The sequence below is a fragment of the Chenopodium album genome, chromosome 16 (assembly GCF_948465745.1).
Source record: "Chenopodium album chromosome 16, dcCheAlbu1.1, whole genome shotgun sequence".
In the NCBI taxonomy this organism is placed as follows: domain Eukaryota; kingdom Viridiplantae; phylum Streptophyta; class Magnoliopsida; order Caryophyllales; family Amaranthaceae; genus Chenopodium; species Chenopodium album.
Genome location: NC_137849.1, coordinates 51516168 through 51536015, shown reverse-complemented (window position 1 = coordinate 51536015; position 19848 = coordinate 51516168). Strand labels below are relative to the sequence as shown.

General features: G+C 35.3%; 1 protein-coding gene and 1 pseudogene across 1 annotated transcript; both read left to right on the top strand.

Annotated features, from left to right (window-relative positions):
- Positions 1-247: 247 nt before the first annotated feature.
- Positions 248-6141, top strand: LOC145584546 (biotin--protein ligase 2-like; annotated as a pseudogene).
- Positions 6142-11414: 5273 nt separating this feature from the next.
- LOC145586973 (oxysterol-binding protein-related protein 1C-like) lies at positions 11415-19456 on the top strand. Its single transcript, XM_081643969.1, has 10 exons — positions 11415-12182; positions 12581-12937; positions 14767-14866; positions 15484-15932; positions 16458-16613; positions 16829-16996; positions 17081-17221; positions 17854-18081; positions 18510-18623; positions 18771-19456. Exons 1-10 carry the CDS (start codon positions 11643-11645, stop codon positions 18933-18935), a joined length of 2418 nt encoding a protein of 805 aa, XP_081500095.1. The 5' UTR covers positions 11415-11642; the 3' UTR covers positions 18936-19456.
- Positions 19457-19848: the final 392 nt, after the last annotated feature.

The window sequence follows — 19848 nt, the reverse complement described above, 5'->3', positions numbered from 1 at the left end:
GTTGGTTTTCTTTTTCGTTTTGAACGTTATTATAGGGAGGGGAATAAAAGTTGCGGATAAGCTAGCTAATATAGGGGTTCTCCAGGAGGAGAGGGTGATTTTTTCGATGATCCTCCAATCGAAATAAATAATATTCTCCGGGAGTATATAATTGGGGTGGTAACATCTCGTTTTATCACTTAGTTTCTTTTGTATGTTTTTTCGGGCTTGGCCCTCTTTTTGCACCAAAAAAAAAAAAAAAGGAAAAATGGTACCAGTGAACTTTCGTCTTTTCCAAATGGTACTCTGCCCTGTTCTGTTCACCTTATTTCTATTTATTTCAGGGTTAATAAGTTTAGATACATTCAGATAAGGGTCAATAAGTTCAGATAAAATAAGTTCAGGAAAAATAAGTCCAGATAAGTTGTGATAAGGTTAATTAGGGCCACCCAATTTAATTTATAACTAAAATAATTTCTAATAAAGGCTAATAAGTTCAGATAAGTAAAAATCAGGTGAATAGAACACACCCTTAGTTAATCTTTATTCCAATTAATGCCACCCAACTTTTATACTAATCAAAACCATAAACTTGCTGTTAATGAAACATTAAGTATAATTAGGATTATGTTAGTTTGCTAATATTATTACATATATGAATAAATTCATAATTATATCAGTACAACCTATAATGGACATATTTGACAAGAAATCAAAAACGACAACTTGAAGGAAGTGAGTAAAAGCTAAAGAACACTGAAACAAGAAAGATACGAGTAAAAGTTGTTTGGGTCCAATTTAGTCCAATTGGGCCTAGTCATTAAATGATCCAATTAAAAGTCCAAGGTCAAGGTTCAACTCTCCAATTGTGCTAAAGTTAAGATCAGTCAACAAGGCAAATCAATTGGGCCAAGGCTATACAAGAGAGTTAATTGCTTGAGGCTTTGTGTGAATGAATATACAAATGTGATATTGATGGCTTTATTTTATATTTCACTTTATTCTACCTTTTACATTCATTCATTGTTGTGCTAAATTTTCAATTATAGTTTGTAATTTACGAGGGAGCCCCAGTTGATGTGAATGTTGCTAATGTAAGTGTGCAGGAAGGTCAGCAAATGTTCAAGCTGTCTTATGTTTTCATTTACGCATTACACTACAGATGGAGGACGGACGAACAGTGCCTTTAGTGCAATATAATTGCTTCTCTTGCACTTTCAGAAGCAATTAAAGATCTTTGTTTTAACAATGGCCTGGCTCACTTGGGGGTTAAAATTAAGTGGCCTAATGACCTTTACTTAAATGGCTTTAAGCTTGCTGGGGTACTCTGCACATCCACTTATAAATCCAACAAATTCAATATCAGTGTGGGTAACTGCCTTTTTTCCTTCTTTCATCGACTTTACTATTATAACTTCCTGTTGTACTTTGATGCAAATGATCTGTTTTGTTACTTGTATGCCTATGTCTTACTTCAAGATCATTGTTTTCTCTCTCAGGGTGGATTAAATGTGGACAATAAACAGCCCACGACTTGCTTGAATGCAAGGTTGCAACAAATAGCCTCTATGTCCTGCCAACTACGCAAACAAGATATCTTGGCCTCCTTCTTTAACAAGTTTGAGAATTTCTTTGACCAATTCTTAAGCCAAGGTAAACCAAGTTTACTCTTTTTAATCCATATATAGTTAGCTTTTAGCTCTATTTAGTTTCCTGCCCACTGTCTATTTAATGTTTATGCCACTTTACCCCTGCTTGCTTGGAAGAGTATATGTGAATCGCTTCAAACTCGATAAAAGACCTTTTTACTAGTACAGGTGCTAATGAGCTATCACGAATTTTGACAAAAGCTTGAATTTAATTAAATGGATGCATAAAACTCCAAAGAAATCTTAATTATGATGTATTGATCATTCTACAGTGAGTATATATATTTGCGTCATTCTGCAAGGAGTAAGATTTAATTGACTTCCCTCATCTACTCTGTTGATACTTGAGAGGAGGGCATTATTAGAAATGGTAAAAACTAAAAAGTATGCTTTTGTAGAATACTGATGATTCTATTAGTCTTTCAAGTTTCAAACCTTTAGAGGAACTCTACTACCAGACTTGGTTGCACAGGTTAGATGCAGGCCCTATCTTGTTTAAACCTCAATTGCATAGAAAAGTTGCTTATACTGGTTGTCTTACATTGCTTTGCCTCAATAACCCTATCTTTTTTATTACGTTCGCAATTTACTAGTATTTGGACATTCATACCCCTTAGTTATTAAGGATGCGGTAAGCCTGGTATGTAGCAAACTAGTAATACTTACTTTGGGGATATAAACAATTCAGAAGTTTTGGATTGTATAATTTACAAACGTTTTTTTGCAAGTGCTTTTACTTGTTTTAACTGGATGACCTTAGCAAGACAAAGGAGCAAATTGTTGTTGTTGCCTAAATTATGAATTTGACTGCACTATGCAAGCTTTTATTTCTTACATTTATAGAACAAATGGGTTGACGGTATTTTTTATTTACAGCCTTCATGAATTAACAAAACAGGATGCACAAATTCGCATTGGGATCAGGCATAAACCATATATATTTGAACTATATAGATCTTCCAAAAGTTTAAGGTGCATGCAGGATTGCAGCTTTAAGGGTTGCAATATTGAGACTGCTGTCAAGTGTGTATAAATGTAATACTTGAGACACTGCATATTGATCAACTTCTTGAGTATCTTTAGCTGGAAGTAAAGAGTCTTCTGATTGGTTTTTATTCAATAAATATCTTTATTCCCCTGAATCTCTTGATGGATTCTTTTAGGGACATAAGTTCTTGTCAATTTCCGGAGTAGGAATGATTCTATGTGTTTGGTTCTAAAATTGGGCTTTATTTCTGATCATTGCTCTTAAAGAACACATCTTGTAAAAACTCCTTGAACTGATGATATGAATCATGTTATGTTTAGTTCTTAATCACCCATACAGTTCACATTTAAGTAAAGTTTCTTGGCTCTCTGCAGACAAATTCAGTTGTATTGACTTGATGTTCTTTTGTTTTATAACTGCAGTGGACAAAGAGTTATTGTACAGGATACACGTGAAGGCCAAACAGTGGATAATGCTGCTACCATTCGGGTAATACTTCAAAGCTATGCGCCTATGCATATACATGTCTATAAAAGGATAATGGCTATCATGTGTCCTGGTCTAGTACTTCCAATTCTTCAATATCTTTATATGGTTTTGCATGCACGGTAAGATCTTTGAAAGATAATGGGAAAAGCAAAATTGTTAGTTTGAATACTTACATTGAGAAAATTGCAAGGTATAAATGATGAATGATAACTTTACTGGTATGTGATTCCAGCTTAGACCCCTAAAAATTTGTTTGGCGTTAGTATCTAGCAAGTTGTGTTTGTTGGTGTTTGCATTGGATACATTGGCATTTTTTTTTTCTATTCTTGTACTATATATTGATTTTTCTTGCAGGGATTGACATCATCGGGATATCTATTGGCAATTGGAGATGATGGTCAAATATGTGAACTTCACCCAGATGGCAATAGGTTTGTCATCATAGATCTTCTTTTTTCCAATGTTGATTAAGTACATGCTTTCCTAGCATAAACATGTATTACTCATTTGATGGATGGCTTTATTTCACAATAGTAGCCTACCTTTAAGAATGTGTAGGAGCAGCTCTCTATAGGTGCCACACTGCAGTTTACCTCCTTCACTTCTATCAGCCTTGTTTGGAAAAGAGGTGGATTCTTGCATTATTGACAAAGGTGTCAAATTGAATAGTGTATTTCTGGCTTTGGTGTGGCATTGAAAGATGAAAGATACACAATGGTAACTTGGAAAGAATGAAATGAGGACGTCTTAGCTGGTTTTTCCTGATACTGCATAGTCTTTTGTTCCGCATTATTGCCAAACATTGGTCCGCCTGTATGGTAGAGCATGACTTTTCAGTGACTTGGATTTCTTATGCTGATTAGGTCTCTCCAAGGTTTCCTTTTTCCTTTTTCTTTTAGATGTGAAACTTGGGACGAGTTTACCCACTTTACTGGTGATGGGCCTAACCCAGATAGCAAGCCCTTAAAGATCTTCCAATACCCAGCAAACAATTACAACTAGTGAATTTGTGGGAGGGTACCCGGGGCACCAGTACAAGATGTATTATAACCGTCAGTAGGCTTTAAGGACCAATTACTAGCATCTTGGAAAGCTTGAGTAGAAATCTTTCAAGCTCTTAAACAGCCTATATTGGTAATCTGATCATAAATGAAAATAGACATGAAGTGGCTCATTCTTGCAGAATTTGCAGCCTTTAATCATGAATAATAGAGTAATAGACCCTTCCATTGCCCAATCATAAGTGTCAACATATTGTGAAGCCTGCAAGTGTAATCCATTGGCCTTAGGGTACATACATGTTATTAAAACCAATGCTAACTGTCTTGCTATAGGCTATAACTAATGTCTACATAACTCGGTTTTGATGTTGCTGTAAGTCTCCTACGCTTCTTAGCCACTTTCAGAAGATAATTGTTGTCTGCAGCATGAAGAGCTTTGTATTGATGTAGCAGAAGATAAGGCTACCCATGGGACCATTATGAGATATTGGGCTTTAGATGTGAGTTGAACCAATGGGAGGCCTTGTGGAGGTCACCTTATCACCATAACTTATGTGACACCATGGAGACTTTTATTGGACACTGGTAGGAAGCCTTCTTGGCCAAAAGTGAAGTGCAATCTCCATGGGTCTTTACTAGCCTCCCGCAGTCTATGGAGGACTATTTAACCTTTACATATTATGGATACATGCATTGTGATATTTTTATGCAACTTTTCACCTCTTTGTGTGTGTGTATCTGGTAGTTTTCTGCTCTCAAGCTGTGTATATTTTACTATTGAATTTATAATTTGATACTCGTGATTATTAAGTATATAATCTGTAATTAATGTGACTGGATGTATTGATTTGAACCAATAATCGGGAGTGATACCCAATAGCATGTTGTTGCCACAAGCAGAGTCCCGCGCTATTTCTAGGGAATCTCCCAATTGCTCCAAAGCATCAGTTCTCCTTTAGCAGAATGCCTTTCAAGCAGGTGAAAGCAGTGACATTGTGCATCATTGACTGACAGAGGATTATATTGTGAGAGGATACCCTTTAGTTGTTTGTGAACCATGATACATGTAAGTGGTGTGCTACGTATGTAAATTTTCTGATTACTTTGGTTCAAATCCTCTTTCAAGGAATGTTAAGGAGGTATCTCCGTTCTCCACACACCCCACTGATCCTGGAAAGCAACTTTATGATATCAATTTATTAATAACAGGAATACAGCAAAAAAAAATTGGAGTATTAGATCTATATATGCTCTTTTTATATCCTGGATAAGTAGAAGAACTATTTCATGGATTGAAAAGACAAGAAGTTTATAAGTGATGTAAGATTTAAAGATTTTTTTGAATCTAATTATTATTCTCATGTTCTGTTGATGATCTCAGAGAACAAGTATTATTAGAAGAAAGGAATAAAAGTTGATGTCATTATTATTAGAGGCCAATAGCATTAGTCAGACAATTGTTGTCAAAATAATTAGAATATTATGACAAAGAAGAATCAATTGTGTGGGTTTGCATAGGCAGGAAAATATAGGAGGTTATTAGTCTTATTACCAATCTTACATGATCTCCTATTGTCTGCATGTGGAAAGAATAGGAAGAGGTTGAGAAGTTTGATAATGGCTTCAATCCAAATTTATTTATAATATTAAAATTTGAAGGTACTTGTAAATTGTTATCAACTTATCATATTATAGTACAGAGACGTGCCAAAATATATCTTTTCCTCAAAATTATTATGCTACTCTTTTCGGTGGGTTGGTAGACCGGCTACGTTTATTGTTGACCATTTCATCTTATTCTGTATTAGCACCTCTGATTTCTAATTGCTTCTTTTTAGATCAATTATTCAAAGTTTCTCCAACTTAGTTTACATGAATTGTTAAAGACTTGTGGACATTGCAGTCAACAATTTGTAATTTGATGATTCAGTTATATCTTTTTAAGTTTTGTCTGTTAATGACTAATATACTTTATTTTATCCTGCGTGGCAGCCTTGACTTCTTCAAAGGATTAGTCAGACACAAATTGAGTTGAAGAGTGCTCTACCATTCTTTTTCATGTGCTATTTATGAGGTTGTTTTCTTTCCACTTTTTTTTTCATTAAAAAAAAAAAAAAAAAAAAAAAAAGAAATAATTAAAACAATGTTAGATCTTGCCTTTTTATTTTTGTGTATAGTAGTGCAATCCTGTTCAGAGTCGGATTTGTATTTTTTTGAAGCATGTCAGATATCATTGATTGAATGATTTATGGTGTCTATATTCAATCAAGATCTGATTATACGAAGTATTACTTTTGCCACAATTTGGAATATGTTGACCAATGTTTTGGTGGTACAGAATGACAAATAAATAACATCAAGGGGGATGTGTCTGGGTTAGTTGCTTGTGTATTTGGTACTTCGGTTGAATTAGCTGTTGGTGTGTTTAATTTTTGTGATTCAAAGTTTCATCCCTAGTTATGTCATCAAGCAACTTTGTTCGATCTGACCCTATCCATATGTCTGTCAAACTGACTTCACTGTTTTCTATAAGAGTAAAAGCTTACAATTATTTACTCCGTCAGTCTGGAAGTGCAATTAGAGGTGGTCCATAAAGTACTTAGATAGCATTTGTGACTGACTTCATCACACCCACGGTCCACACTTGTATAATCATATCTAAATGTCTAGTGAGGTTTGGAGTACTCCCTCATCCTTTTTTGTTTGGCTCATTTTTCTTTTTAGGATGTCCTTTAAATATTGTCTTGTAATAATGACTATGAAAGACCATTAATTTATTCTCATATTCACAATATTATGTTAGGCTCAAACAATTGGGTACCCTTGAGCTGTTGTTCTGGGCAAGAGCCCGTCCCAAAACAATTGGAAAATGGACGGCAGTCTGTTACGACACGAGTATACGAGTAACATGCATATAACAATAATGCTTCCTGTGTTAGATTATCATGATATTAAGAGATGATACTAGATGGGGATAGGCGTTGAGATAAGGCCTAAGAGAAGCCGTAGTACCCAGTTTAGTTTGTATTGCAGACTTGCAGTCTTATGAAGTATCTTGTGGACACCCATTTGAAGCTCTCGTGTCATACGCATATTGATGTTAGAATGTGTGGCCATCTAGTTAGATGGTTTCACAGCTTCCAGCTATATAAGTTTAGATTTACAAGTCAAATTCCCACCATAGATAGATGTCCTCCAGTTCCATAGACAATGACTCTTTTGGCACCATTCTTGCCTTTTGCGTCGTATGTTTCACAAGTATGTTTTTGTTCAAGTCCCCACTCTACTCCCCACCTAAAAGAGTTACTCATTTGCTCTTCCAAGTTTCTGTTTTTAGGTCGCTACAAGTGAAAGGGGCCCAAAAACAAGGCATTATCTTCTGTAATGAGCAAAGTGAGTCGCTTTTCTTAGGGGTGAAAATATTAGGTGAATATTACCCGAGTTTAAATCTGGCTTTGAGCATATTTAGCAAAGTAATGATGATAATTTTGTCCATTTTCTAGGTGAAGGGTATCCTGTTTCCCATTGGGGTGGTATGGTCATACTTGATACAGTATTATAGAAACTTTCTCAGATATAGAACCACGCTTTGGTACCTGGGACACCTTAGTAGCTGGAGCCCCTTCTTCTTCATCTAATATTAGTTTTCCATTGGTAAGGGCTGAGGAGAGATATTCACTAGTTTTATCTAGCAAACATTTAAACAGTTGTATTGTCCAGAATCCAATAAATTCTTATTTGTTTGTTGCTTACCTGCCTTCTATTTTAAAACTTGTGGCTTTTCAAGAATAGAATAGAAGGTGGAATATCACATAGTTAAACCATGTTTTTTATAAGGTTTAGGAGTACTGCAAAGGTTCTTTAATGAATGCCGTATGACTTTATATTAATGAATCGATTTCACTATTTAATAAAGTGTTTAATTAAATATCATAAGAATCTGTTTTACATAGTTTACCCATGTCTTTCCTTCTAGACGTCTCTGAGTCAATTTGGGATGGTCTAGTTGGACTTTGCCAACTACTTAACTCATCATTGAATTAGTCTAAATCATTCTGCCCAAATATTATAATTAAAATTAGTAATAATTCTACTAAAGTAAAGAAATTAATAAAGCTGAGTTGGTGAGGTAGTTGTCTTGAAATCTGGGAATGGCAAATCATATAAAGCACTTGGTCAAGCTGCATCAAATAACTAGACCAGCACATCAAGTAGTGAGGTTTAGTGGGCTAAGTATCTCATACGAGTACTTCGTATGTCAATGGCGCTAGGTGATGCATGCAACTGCGTACATGATACTCGGTATATTATTTTATTGGGAGGTACTCCGTAAGAATTAAGAAGGCAACCTTTTAAGGCAGGGTTATGTATACTGAAAATGACTTGGTTGTACTTGTATGAGGAAGGTGGCCTCAGCCTTTAGAAATTTGACCTTAGGGTTGGTCGTTTTCCTTACCTAGGAAAAAAAGAATAACTAATGAATAATACGATTATATAAAAGTGGGTAAATAGATAATAGCAGTAAGACAAAAATGGAAACAAAGGGAGAATTATTGGGGCAGTTTGTTTAACAGAAGAAGAAGAGTTTTGATTCATCCTCATGGACATTCTTGTCTTGGTATGGTTTAGTCACATGGGACTTGTACAGTAGCACAATGGTGGACCAATTTTAATTTCAAATCCCAGTTACCCTATGCATTTATTTCAAGTTGCCCAATGCCCACCTCTAATTTCTGTGATTAAATCTCTGAATTTTAGCTTCTTTCACCTTTTATCAAATTAATTTTAAATTGTTGCTTCACTTTAACAGTTGTGAATGTCAAACTTGCTTGTTCAAAGTCCATCTCTAGTCATTGAAGAAACTAAATCTTTGCTATGTGTTGCCAAGTAAATGATTAAGATAAAACAACTTAATGAGCTTTTCGTGAATAATCCGTAGTACAGCAACATTTAATATAGATTTGGCAGCAAATCTTTCTTCCCATCTAAACTAAATTGTAGAGTGACATACCACATACGTAATGGCAATATACATGTACAAATACAAGAAATATGTACTACTCCGTAGAAATAACACGATAGTGAGATATAGAATGCTGAAGCTGATGCCTGAAACAGGTGAGCTAACAAAAAGTAGTACAGTACATGGTATTTATGTTGCAGCCTGCAGAAGTGAGATTGAGCTGTAAAGCGACTAAAAAAAGGGTCAATTGTTGTTTGGCAGGGTGAGTCAGCAACCAAGAATTGAAGATAGAGAGAGAAATCTCTGGAATCAGATCCTAATCGTCTTTGTTGTTGGCTATTAGCGTTTCAATTTCATCAATCAAACAAACAGATCAACTACTCATATCAACTGAACCTGATTCGCCTTCTAGTACTACGGAGTATTTTCTTTTGTCAGGGATGCCTTGCCTTCTCTTCTCTTCTCTTCTCTTCTCTTCTCTTCTCTTCCTCCCATTGTTTTTTGTTTTACATCATTAGTATTAAGTACTACTCGTATGTAGTATTATATTAATAATCATATTATTTGCGCATTTTTGGTTTTGGCGACTATGTTCTTTTTTATGTTGCACTTGCACATGAATAAATTAATTATTGATTCGCCTTCCACAATCACTTTACAGTTTTACACATTACAAATAGATGCAATTTTCACTGTGGCCACAATTGACCATCTCAACTCAACTGTAACTATCTTGCTTTTTGTCCCCTTTTCTTGCCCGCTGCCCTTTATGTCTCGCTAATTTCATTTTGTTTACTAGTACTAGATTTGATGTCTTGTCATTACTCCATCCTAAATCACCCTCCTTTATTTAGCTTAATAACACAAAACATGGTCAAGAGTCAGACGTATATAATATATGGAGTATCCGATACTCCAAACACTCATAGTCTTGGGCATTGTACCTACCTTCATCTTCATGTAATATTCAATGCATATTATTTAAAGTTTGGCAACGGAGAGAATATTATTCGAAAATTTGGCTAGGATCAAAAGGGTGAATACAACATTAAACAAAGGCTATGACCAAGAAAAGTAGAGTTATGATTTCCATGTGTCTCTTTAAACATGTCTTAGTATAATTAGGGAAAGATTGTCTTTGTATTCAAGTAAAGAGTTTTATAATCTAGGTGCTAGTTCAATTTCGATAGCTAAAGTCAAGTGATGATTAGCGCGTTATACTTTTTGGTGTAAATGTATTAAACAAATCCAAACCCGTGAAATTATACTTGTTGTAGATATGACTTATGAGTAATCTGATTACTGAAAGCAAAGGCAAGGAATACCAGGCTAGCAGCCATTTTGTACTCATGAAACCATTAGCAAGCGTAATAATTAAGCTAATAACTAAGTCTAAACCATCCTATGAATGCAAAGAAATCAGGAAAGAGTAACTAACTACCTAACAAGTTATCTAACTTTTTATTTAAATGATATTGACAAGGTAATACTTTGTATAATGTGTTTTTGTGTGAATATATTACTTAATTAGGATTAATTTACCCTTCAATTTAATTATGACTAATAATGTATAAACGGTCTTACTTTTTGAGTATTTTGTTAAATCAATCTTCTATTGCAAAGAGATTAACAAATCATGTGCTAGAACAAAATATTTTTCATTCTCAAAAAAAAAATAATTATAATTTCTCCTTTCAATATTTACCGGTTATACTAGTGTGAGTGTCCAACCATCCTCCCGCCTATCACAATAACGGGCATTGACCCTCTCACAAGTCACAACCGTGGTCATTCACCTTCTAATTGAAACTTTGAATTGCTTCCCTTAGTCATCATACAAGCCACCACCTATGCACCTAGCTAATGGTACAATCAATATAAACTTATCGATACTTAGTAAAACTTATTCGTAATTTGAACATCATTAACTCTTATCAAGTGAAAATATTCACACAACTTCTTAAGTTCATATAAAAGTTAAAGATAAGATAAATTTAGGAAAAATAAGTCAAATAAGATTATAAGAACTACCTTTACAACTTAAATCAAGGAAATGATAATTTTTCAAAACAAAAATGTAGAACAGAACTTGTTTAGCATATTAAAAAGTAAGAGTAATAAAAAATTGAAATGGTAATTAAGTCAATAGTCAATTATGATTATCTATTTCACTTGATTTAAATCATTTCCCAAATTATTTTGTTGTTATTGATTTGCTAAAATCTTTTATTTGATAGTATAATTGTATTTTATTCTGAAAAAATGAGGTGATGAAGAATGGTAAAAGAGGAAAATAAAAGGCATATTCCAATTCCAAGTCCAACCGCCTGAATAATACAAAGTTTAAACCGAAAAAGCACTTCACCATCCATCCATTCACCAGTTTCCAGAGTGAGATGATCCGCTCTGTTTCTCTCTCCTATTTTTCAAAATTCATTCAACCCGCCCCGTTTATTGAATCATCATCATCAACATCAACCGGAACCCGATGATACAACTGCCTCTGCCTGTTTACTTAACTCCGGTCAGATCAAATTCTTAATTTTATTCCGCCAAACCAAATTAGGGATCACATGCATCCTTTCTGCTGCGTTTCTCCAATCTCTAATCGCGACCAACCCTCTGCCTTCCCTCCAATGCCGTCCCACTCTCTCTCCTCCGCCGACGCCCCGCATACTAACGGCTGCGATGATGCGGTGATCAGGAGGAGAGAGAACACCACCACCGCCACCGCCACCACCTCCGCCAGCACCATCGGCAACGCTACTAATCAAATTCACAACAATAACAGCAGTATTCTAAATCACCAGCAACTGTCGACGGTGGATCAGAGAGAAGTGAAGATAAACGATATAGTCGGAAATGGAATATCTGGGATATTGTATAAATGGGTCAATTATGGAAAAGGATGGAGACCCAGGTGGTTTGTGCTACAAGATGGTGTTCTTTCTTATTATAAAATTCATGGTCCTCATAAAATTACCCTTACTTTGGAGTCTGAGAAGGGTTTCAAGGTCATCGGCGATGAGTCTATGCGCAGAATTCGCCGTTCCGGTAACAATTCTTCCTCCAACCCGCTCCGCCGTAAGCCCTTCGGTGAGGTTCACCTCAAGGTACCTTTTTTTTTATTATTATTTTTATTCACTTTTTCGATCGATGTCGTATGCAGAATTCCATTTTCTTTGTTAGATTCTGTGAGAACAGAAGTTGGGTTTTTTTTTTTTTTTTTTTTTTTTTTTTTTTTTTTGATTTGGGAAATGTTAGTTTGTACTTTGTACTGTATATTCTCATGATTTAGGTAGTTACTGAATAGATGTGACATGATGATTAGTTAAGTTTTTGTACAATTACTTTGATTTATAACTGGAAATGCAGCTTTAATGAGAGGAATTCAGGGATGTTGTTATTTTGCTTTATTGATATTGATATTCGCCAGAATTATCTCTATTAGCACTATGCTTTCTTGTTCATGATACATTTAAATCAGCTTTCAAAGTTCCTCTTATTGTAGGTTTCATCAATCCGCGAAAGCAGATCAGATGACAAGAGATTCTCCATTTATACTGGTACAAAGAGGCTGCATTTAAGAGCTGAAACTCGCGAGGATCGAATGACTTGGGTGGATGCCCTGCAAGCTGTGAAGGATATGTTTCCTCGGATGTCCAACAGTGAGCTGATGGCCCCGATTGACAATGTTGCTCTTTCGACTGAAAAGCTGAGGCAAAGGCTCCAACAAGAGGGTGTCAGTGAAGCAGTCATACAGGACAGTGAGCAAATTATGAGGGCTGAGTTTGCAGGGATGCAGAATCAACTTGTATTGCTCAAGCAGAAGCAGTGGATGCTTATTGATACGTTGCGTCATTTAGAGGTACATGTTAACAAAATTAGAGAACAGCCTGCTAATCGGTTTCAGCATTCTTCTTCAGTTTCTCCTGTAGTCCTGTGTAGCAATACTGATTTTTAGTTTTCATTAATTTTGGGTTATGTTATTCTTGTCTAATGATTTACTAAGTTTGTATTCACTGATCTGATAAATTGTATAGCCTGCCTTCCCACTATTGTAATTAACAAGGTATTAATTAATCTATTGAATAGGTATATTATGAAATCTCTTTCTTAAACATAAGGCAAATATTTTTTGACAGTAGTATTGTATGATGTTCAATTGATTTCCAAGAATCCATGAGATTAGTTAGATCTCAGGACTAAGCTTACATTTTTACTAAGGTACATATGAGCCCTATGCTTGGCCTCTTGTATCTATCTTAGGGAAACCCAAATGGGGTGATTATTTTCTGAGTGATGAAGTGTATGAGGATTCAACTCCAGGTCATTGCTCTGGGAATCACAATATCGTCACTCCACTTCCACAAAATGCATACATGAGTAATCAAGCATGTATTATCACCAGACATACTTATCTGTCCATCAAAATATCAAACAGAGCTTAATATGTTCATGTTACGGAGTTACCATTCTCCCTGCCAGATTCTTCGCAACTACTTGCAGACTGTTAGGACTTAGGATTCATTAGGTGGCTGGGAAACTATTGATTTGCATAGATGTTGATAGAATGCTTTTTAAGAAGTAGAGGTAAATCAAGGATGAGTTGAATTAAAGTGGTATAAAATGATATAGAAGAATTGGATTTTCGGGATCATATGATATTGCAGATGAGTGAGGTGGAGAAGATTATACTTAAGCGACTCATGAAGATGCATTTTTGACATTTTGGTCCATGAAGCTGATCATTTTTTTGGAAAGGGGGATTTAGGCTCTAATTTAATTGTTTTTGTAACCAAGTCAAACTTTGTACTCTAATTGTGATAAGTGAATATTTGGTGATAACTTCGTTTTCCGAGTACCTATGGTGTACTCAAGTTGGGGTGTTTGATGGTGGAGTACTGGATTTGATGGTGCCAATGTTAAGGTAGACGAGCTATTTATGCATGATATGAGTGAAATCTGTTCATTAGTATCCAACTGATATCAGCTTTCACCTGACTTTCCCTGATCAATGCTCAGCTTCTTCAGCTTTTTTGCTGATGCATCTTGATAGCACATCGAAGCAAATTTCTTTGACTAACTGGAATACTTTTACCTTGGTTGTCGTCTACCAGTCATCTTGTGCACTCCTTTTCCCCATTGCTTTTAAACAGTTTAATTGTCTGCATTTTTCTTCTATCAAGGCAGTATAGCAGTAATGGCATCTGAGGGTGTAGACTTAATTTTGGGTATCCCTATTGTCAGCTTCTGACAGCAGATTGAAGATGGACTTATCCGAAGCTCTAATATGTTGCGTTTGAACAGATATATATTAAAAAATATATATATATAATTGAGTCACTTTGAGATTTTTTTTTCCCCCCATTTACAGTTGCTCTGATCTAAGTCCGCTATTCTGTTTCATGGATGATAAGGTTTCTAAAGCTTTTGTCTCAACAATAGCAAATTTGCAACTTTTTCAATGCATAACCTATTATGTGTTGCAAGGGAATAGATCAACTCCGTTAGCAATTCAAAACCACTGAATTTTGAAGATTTGAGTTGCTGTTTTGCATTTTAATTAGAAGATACTGCAAGTTATTCTTGCTTTCTTGATTAATTAGTTATACGCAATACTTGCTTAATAAATTGCTGTAATGGTAAATCTGACCTCTAAGAGAATTATTTATTTTTTACTTGGCCTTATTGTAGACCGAAAAGGTGGACTTGGAGAACACAGTTGTTGACGAGAGTCAGAAGCAGTCAAAAGAGCAAGGGGTGACCTCCAGAACAAAACAAGATAAATCTAGTGGTAAGATTTTTATGTTTGACATTGTTTAGCTATTCTGGTTAGTTGTTCTATCTTTGTAAGTCTCCAAGATGCCTTCCTTAGTACTTGAAGAATCTGGAAGAGTTGTGCTTGATCTCAGCTTTACCAACCATTTCATGTTGATATGATAGCATTGCATGTTTGGGATTGTGCACTGTGGCTCTGACATTGAGCTTAGTTCCTGATTATTTAATAATTTGTTTGAGTATTGATCTGAATCATCTGATTATATTTCTATATTTTGGAATTTTGGCTACTATCTATTGCTCCTGTTTCAAACTGAAAGGTTAGCAATGCTTACTAAAATTCTTGTAATTGATGGCATATAAATCTGCAATAATTTTCTAGAATTTGAGTAACAAAGGCTAGCTTGTGTTTTTCTGTACAGTCTAATGCACTTTCAGATCATGTGATTTTCATTCTTAAATAATAGCTTTCTGTTTTTAATTAATTTTGTTCGTGCACACAATCGAGGATGGGTTATACTTTCCAAATTTATATGCTTAATTAATAATGCCCTTTCTTCTTGCTATGGCTGAATGGAAAAAGTAGTTGCTGTTTTTTTTTTTTTTCACATTACGTGTCTGTCCATCCTGCAGAAGCAACTCCAAGTGATTCTGATGATGATAATGATAGGGCTGATGCTGCAGAGGAAGACACAGATGAAGATGAAAACGCCTTTTTTGACACAAGGGACTTTTTATCATCAAGTTCTTTCAAAAGCAGTGCGTCTGATTTGAGGATATCATCTTTTTCCTCGGATGATGATGATTTTCATGCTGCTGAATCTGAGGAGGATGTTGATCCTTCTATCAAAGACGCAGTAGCTAACTTTCCTTATGTCAAACGGCGTAAGAAATTGCCTGATCCTAAGGAGAAAGAGAAAGGAGTTAGTCTTTGGTCTATGATAAAAGATAATATTGGAAAAGACCTTACAAAAGTTTGTCTTCCTGTTTATTTTAATGAACCAATCTCTTCTCTTCAAAAATGCTTCGAAGAATTGGAGTATTCGTATCTCCTTGACAGGGCAAACGCATGGGGAAAGCAGGTAATATTCAAGATTATGTCATGTCATTTTGTCTCATCTTGATTTCTTCATCGCCTTTAAAATATGCTATTCGTATTGCCAGAATTCCACAATTGGTGAATCTGCCTTTTCTTTCTGCTTGTTGTTGTGTGCCTATTTCAAACAAAAATATTGCAGCTTTTGCCAAATTTCTTCAATCTGCATTAATGGGACAGAGATGAAATTTTATGATGTATTTTATTTCTTTTATGAAAATCTTGTTCAATCCGATCCCCTTGAGGATGCTTTCTCATCTTCCTTTTCCAGTCATTTTTCAGATATGTGAATTTAGGTTAGCGTACTCCCCACCTGGCCTGTTGTTGTTGGGAAGTTGAAAACAGAAATTGTGTCTTCTCCATGTACTGTATAGAAATTAGAAAGGCTTAACAACCATTTCATACGGCTCAAACCTTTGTTAGGATTGGTTTTTTGTGCTTATCGCATAATACATCTGTGAACTGATTTAGATTCTTATTCATGATTGTGTTTTTGAAATGATTATTTCAGGGAAATAGCCTTATGAGAATCCTCAATGTAGCTGCGTTTGCTGTTTCTGGATATGCTTCTACCGAGGGACGAATCTGTAAGCCATTTAATCCATTGTTGGGAGAAACTTATGAAGCTGATTTTCCTGATAAAGGACTCCGATTTTTCTCAGAAAAGGTTTCTATCTCTCACCTGAAAGTGCCATGTTAATATGTTATCAGTGATTTCTATTTTTCAATTATATTTTGAAATGGATAATGCTTTTCATTTCATTTGGTAAGTTTTCTTATGATGATTCGGAATTGAGACCTTGAAGTTATGGAAATATAATAGCCTGGATTATTGTTTTAGAAAAAGGAAACTGAATCGTTAGGTTTGTTATTTTGTTCTAGGTAAGTCATCATCCTATGATTGTTGCCTGTCATTGTGATGGAACTGGATGGAGATTATGGGGAGACAGCAATTTGAAAAGTAAATTTTGGGGCCGCTCTATACAACTTGATCCTGTTGGAATTCTGACCTTAGAGTTTGATGATGGAGAAGTTTTTCAATGGAGTAAGGTGAGCTTTATAAACAACTATTGGCTAATATGAAGTGTTCTCTTATGCTCAATTTGCGAATTACAAAGTAATTTTTATTTTTAGGTAACCACATCCATATACAACCTTATATTAGGAAAGCTATATTGCGAACACTACGGTACGATGCGTATACAGGGAAATCGGGAGTATTCCTGCAAGTTGAAGTTCAAGGAGCAGTCTATTATTGACCGAACTCCTCGACAGGTACTGTCCCTCTTTCTCCCCAAATCAAACCTTGATGATATCCACTCTTCACCAACGTAATTTTTTTTTTTTTTTTTTTTTTTTTGGTCTTGTGAGGAGCTGTTTTAATATAATTTGACCTATGATGGGTAACATTACTAATTTATTAAATCACTTAAATGAATTTGAAAGATCTTTTCCGTTTGTGTTTTGGAATCAGGTAGATTTAATATAGAAAACACCTAAGCTTCAGGCTCATTACCCTCCTCTGCCCTGAAAAAGGGCTAGAAAATGTGGAAAACTAAAGCAGAACTACGTAACATTAGTTTTTCCTTCTATTTCATTTCTAGTGAACTTGTTTCTGTCTCCATTGGATACCTTGCTCTCGTGTTTAAGATTCTAGCAAGTACTTGGTAGTGTAAAAGTTAAGCATGGACTGTGCATAATTATTTATTACCTGGATTAAAATTGTACAGCGTTCTTGTTCTAGAGTTAAATTTCTAGTAAACTTGTGTATTATTTAAAGTTGGTGATCTTGATTTTGACAGTTGACCTTGCCTTTTTGCTCTAATACTAAGAGGAGTAGGTTTATGTTGATGCTTAACACATCAAGAAAATTTTATGTGCTTTCTAAATATCTGATTGCTTTCCAGGTACAAGGTATAGTGCAAGACAGAAATGGGAAAACAGTTGCTACATTGTTTGGGAAGTGGGATGAAAGCATGCATTATGTAAATGGTGACTGCTTAGGTAAAGGAAAGGGAGATGCTGTCTCAGAAGCCCGGTTATTGTGGAGGCGAAGCAAGCCTCCCAGATACCCAACCAGATATAATCTAACTCGCTTTGCGATGACATTGAATGAGCTTACTCCTGGATTGAAGGTAACTACTGAAATCCTTGTCCCTTTCTTTAATTTTGCTCAAATTCTATTTGCTACAGTTCCTGATTCTACCTTAAATTACTGTTGATTGGTAATATAAATGTTTTGAGCCCACCCATAAAGAGTTAGGTCATCCCTGGACTATCTCATTTGTTGGAATGATCAATCTGGTTAGTTTCATTGTTTAAATAGAATTAGATCTTGCAGATTGATTCATTTTTAAGAGCTGCGCCTTAGTCTAGTTAAACAAGACCTCCTGATCAATTGTTATGCATGGATACTGCAAAGCAAAGTCCTTGAATGACTCACTTTTTTCTATTATTATTATTATTATTATTGAGAGCTAACGAAATTGGGAATATATCTTCAGAGGGTTATATGTGCTTATTGTGGATTTGGATTATTTATTTTTTGTTTCTGTTAATATAGGAGAAGCTGCCCCCTACTGATTCTAGGCTAAGGCCCGACCAGAGGTACCTGGAAAACGGGGAGTATGAGAAGGCAAATGCAGAGAAGTTGCGGCTAGAGCAAAGGCAGCGGCAGGTAATTAAATTTGTGATATCAATGTTAAATTATTGAATTTGGCTCCCTATGCTTTTCCTTAGTTATCTCTCTTTGAGGGGACAATCTTTCATGATCAGAGTTCTGAAAGACGATGTAGTGAAAAACTGTTTGTCCTTGCCATTCCAGGCTCGAAAAATGCAAGAAAGGGGCTGGAAGCCACGGTGGTTTGCCAAGGATAAAGAAACCGACACATATCAATTAGTCGGAGGGTATTGGGAGGCCAGGGAACAGGGCAACTGGGAATCATGTCCTGATATCTTTGGCCAAATTTCTCCTGAGTTATTGGACTGATTACACGCATCTGAAGTCACCTATTTGGTTAGCCCAAAAGGCCAAAAAAAACATACATTTTTCATGTGTCTAGAATTCTTTTACCATCATATATGGGTAGGCTAGTGGTGCATTGATAGAATTGAGTCGTTTATATATGTGAATTACATATTGTAAAGTATACTAGATGATAGGTAAATCATAAAAGAATCTCTATTTTTCAATTCTTTTTGCCATGGCATATAGGCTCTTGATCCCATGCTTATTCTGAGCTTTTAAGCAAGTGTGTAGAAATCGCTCGTGATATACAGAGAAACTAGTATCATAGGCATGTCCAAACATGATATTTGTGGCGAAGTGTTTTATTTGTATCTCATTGGCAAAGCTAAAGTGAGCACTTAATGTTAAGCATATGAAATTTTTCACAGAAGGTAATGGGATATCTGGATTCCAAACATTTTGTGACCAATATTTACTGTTTTCATTTGTAATTATGACAAACAATCTCAACTGTTTCTGTCAAGAGTTGAACAAACTGGTAATAAACTTAAATTTAGACCGCTTAAGTGCCAAGTAGCTAGTTTTTTAAAGCTTAACTTGGTTTGTATGCTTGAGATAAGGATGAACTGTCACAATAGCCAATTAAGCCGATTGTGGATGTTGGTTGTTGGAAACCTATATTGCAAAAACTTATTAGGGCTTTCAGAGCACTAGATTGCAAGTATAATTGTACATATTCAAAATACTAGTCGCTTTTATTAATACTACTACATAGTACAATCTGTGTATATAGCAATAAAAATGTTATGGGTAATTTGAAAGAATAGGTGAAAGGTACAAGTAGCTTTTTATAATCGTAGTGCGATAACTCTGTAGGCATTTATGCTATCCAGGGTCCAGGGAATTTGAGAATTGAGATGCCAACTTTGAATGC

Bases quoted from the DNA above. Each gene is read 5' to 3' on its own strand.
- LOC145586973 (XM_081643969.1), top strand. From the start codon at position 11,643: ATGCATCCTTTCTGCTGCGTTTCTCCAATCTCTAATCGCGACCAACCC. The intron at 14,867-15,483 runs GTAAGATTTTTA...TCCATCCTGCAG, and splicing joins AAAACAAGATAAATCTAGTG to AAGCAACTCCAAGTGATTCT. The intron at 15,933-16,457 runs GTAATATTCAAG...TGATTATTTCAG, and splicing joins CAAACGCATGGGGAAAGCAG to GGAAATAGCCTTATGAGAAT.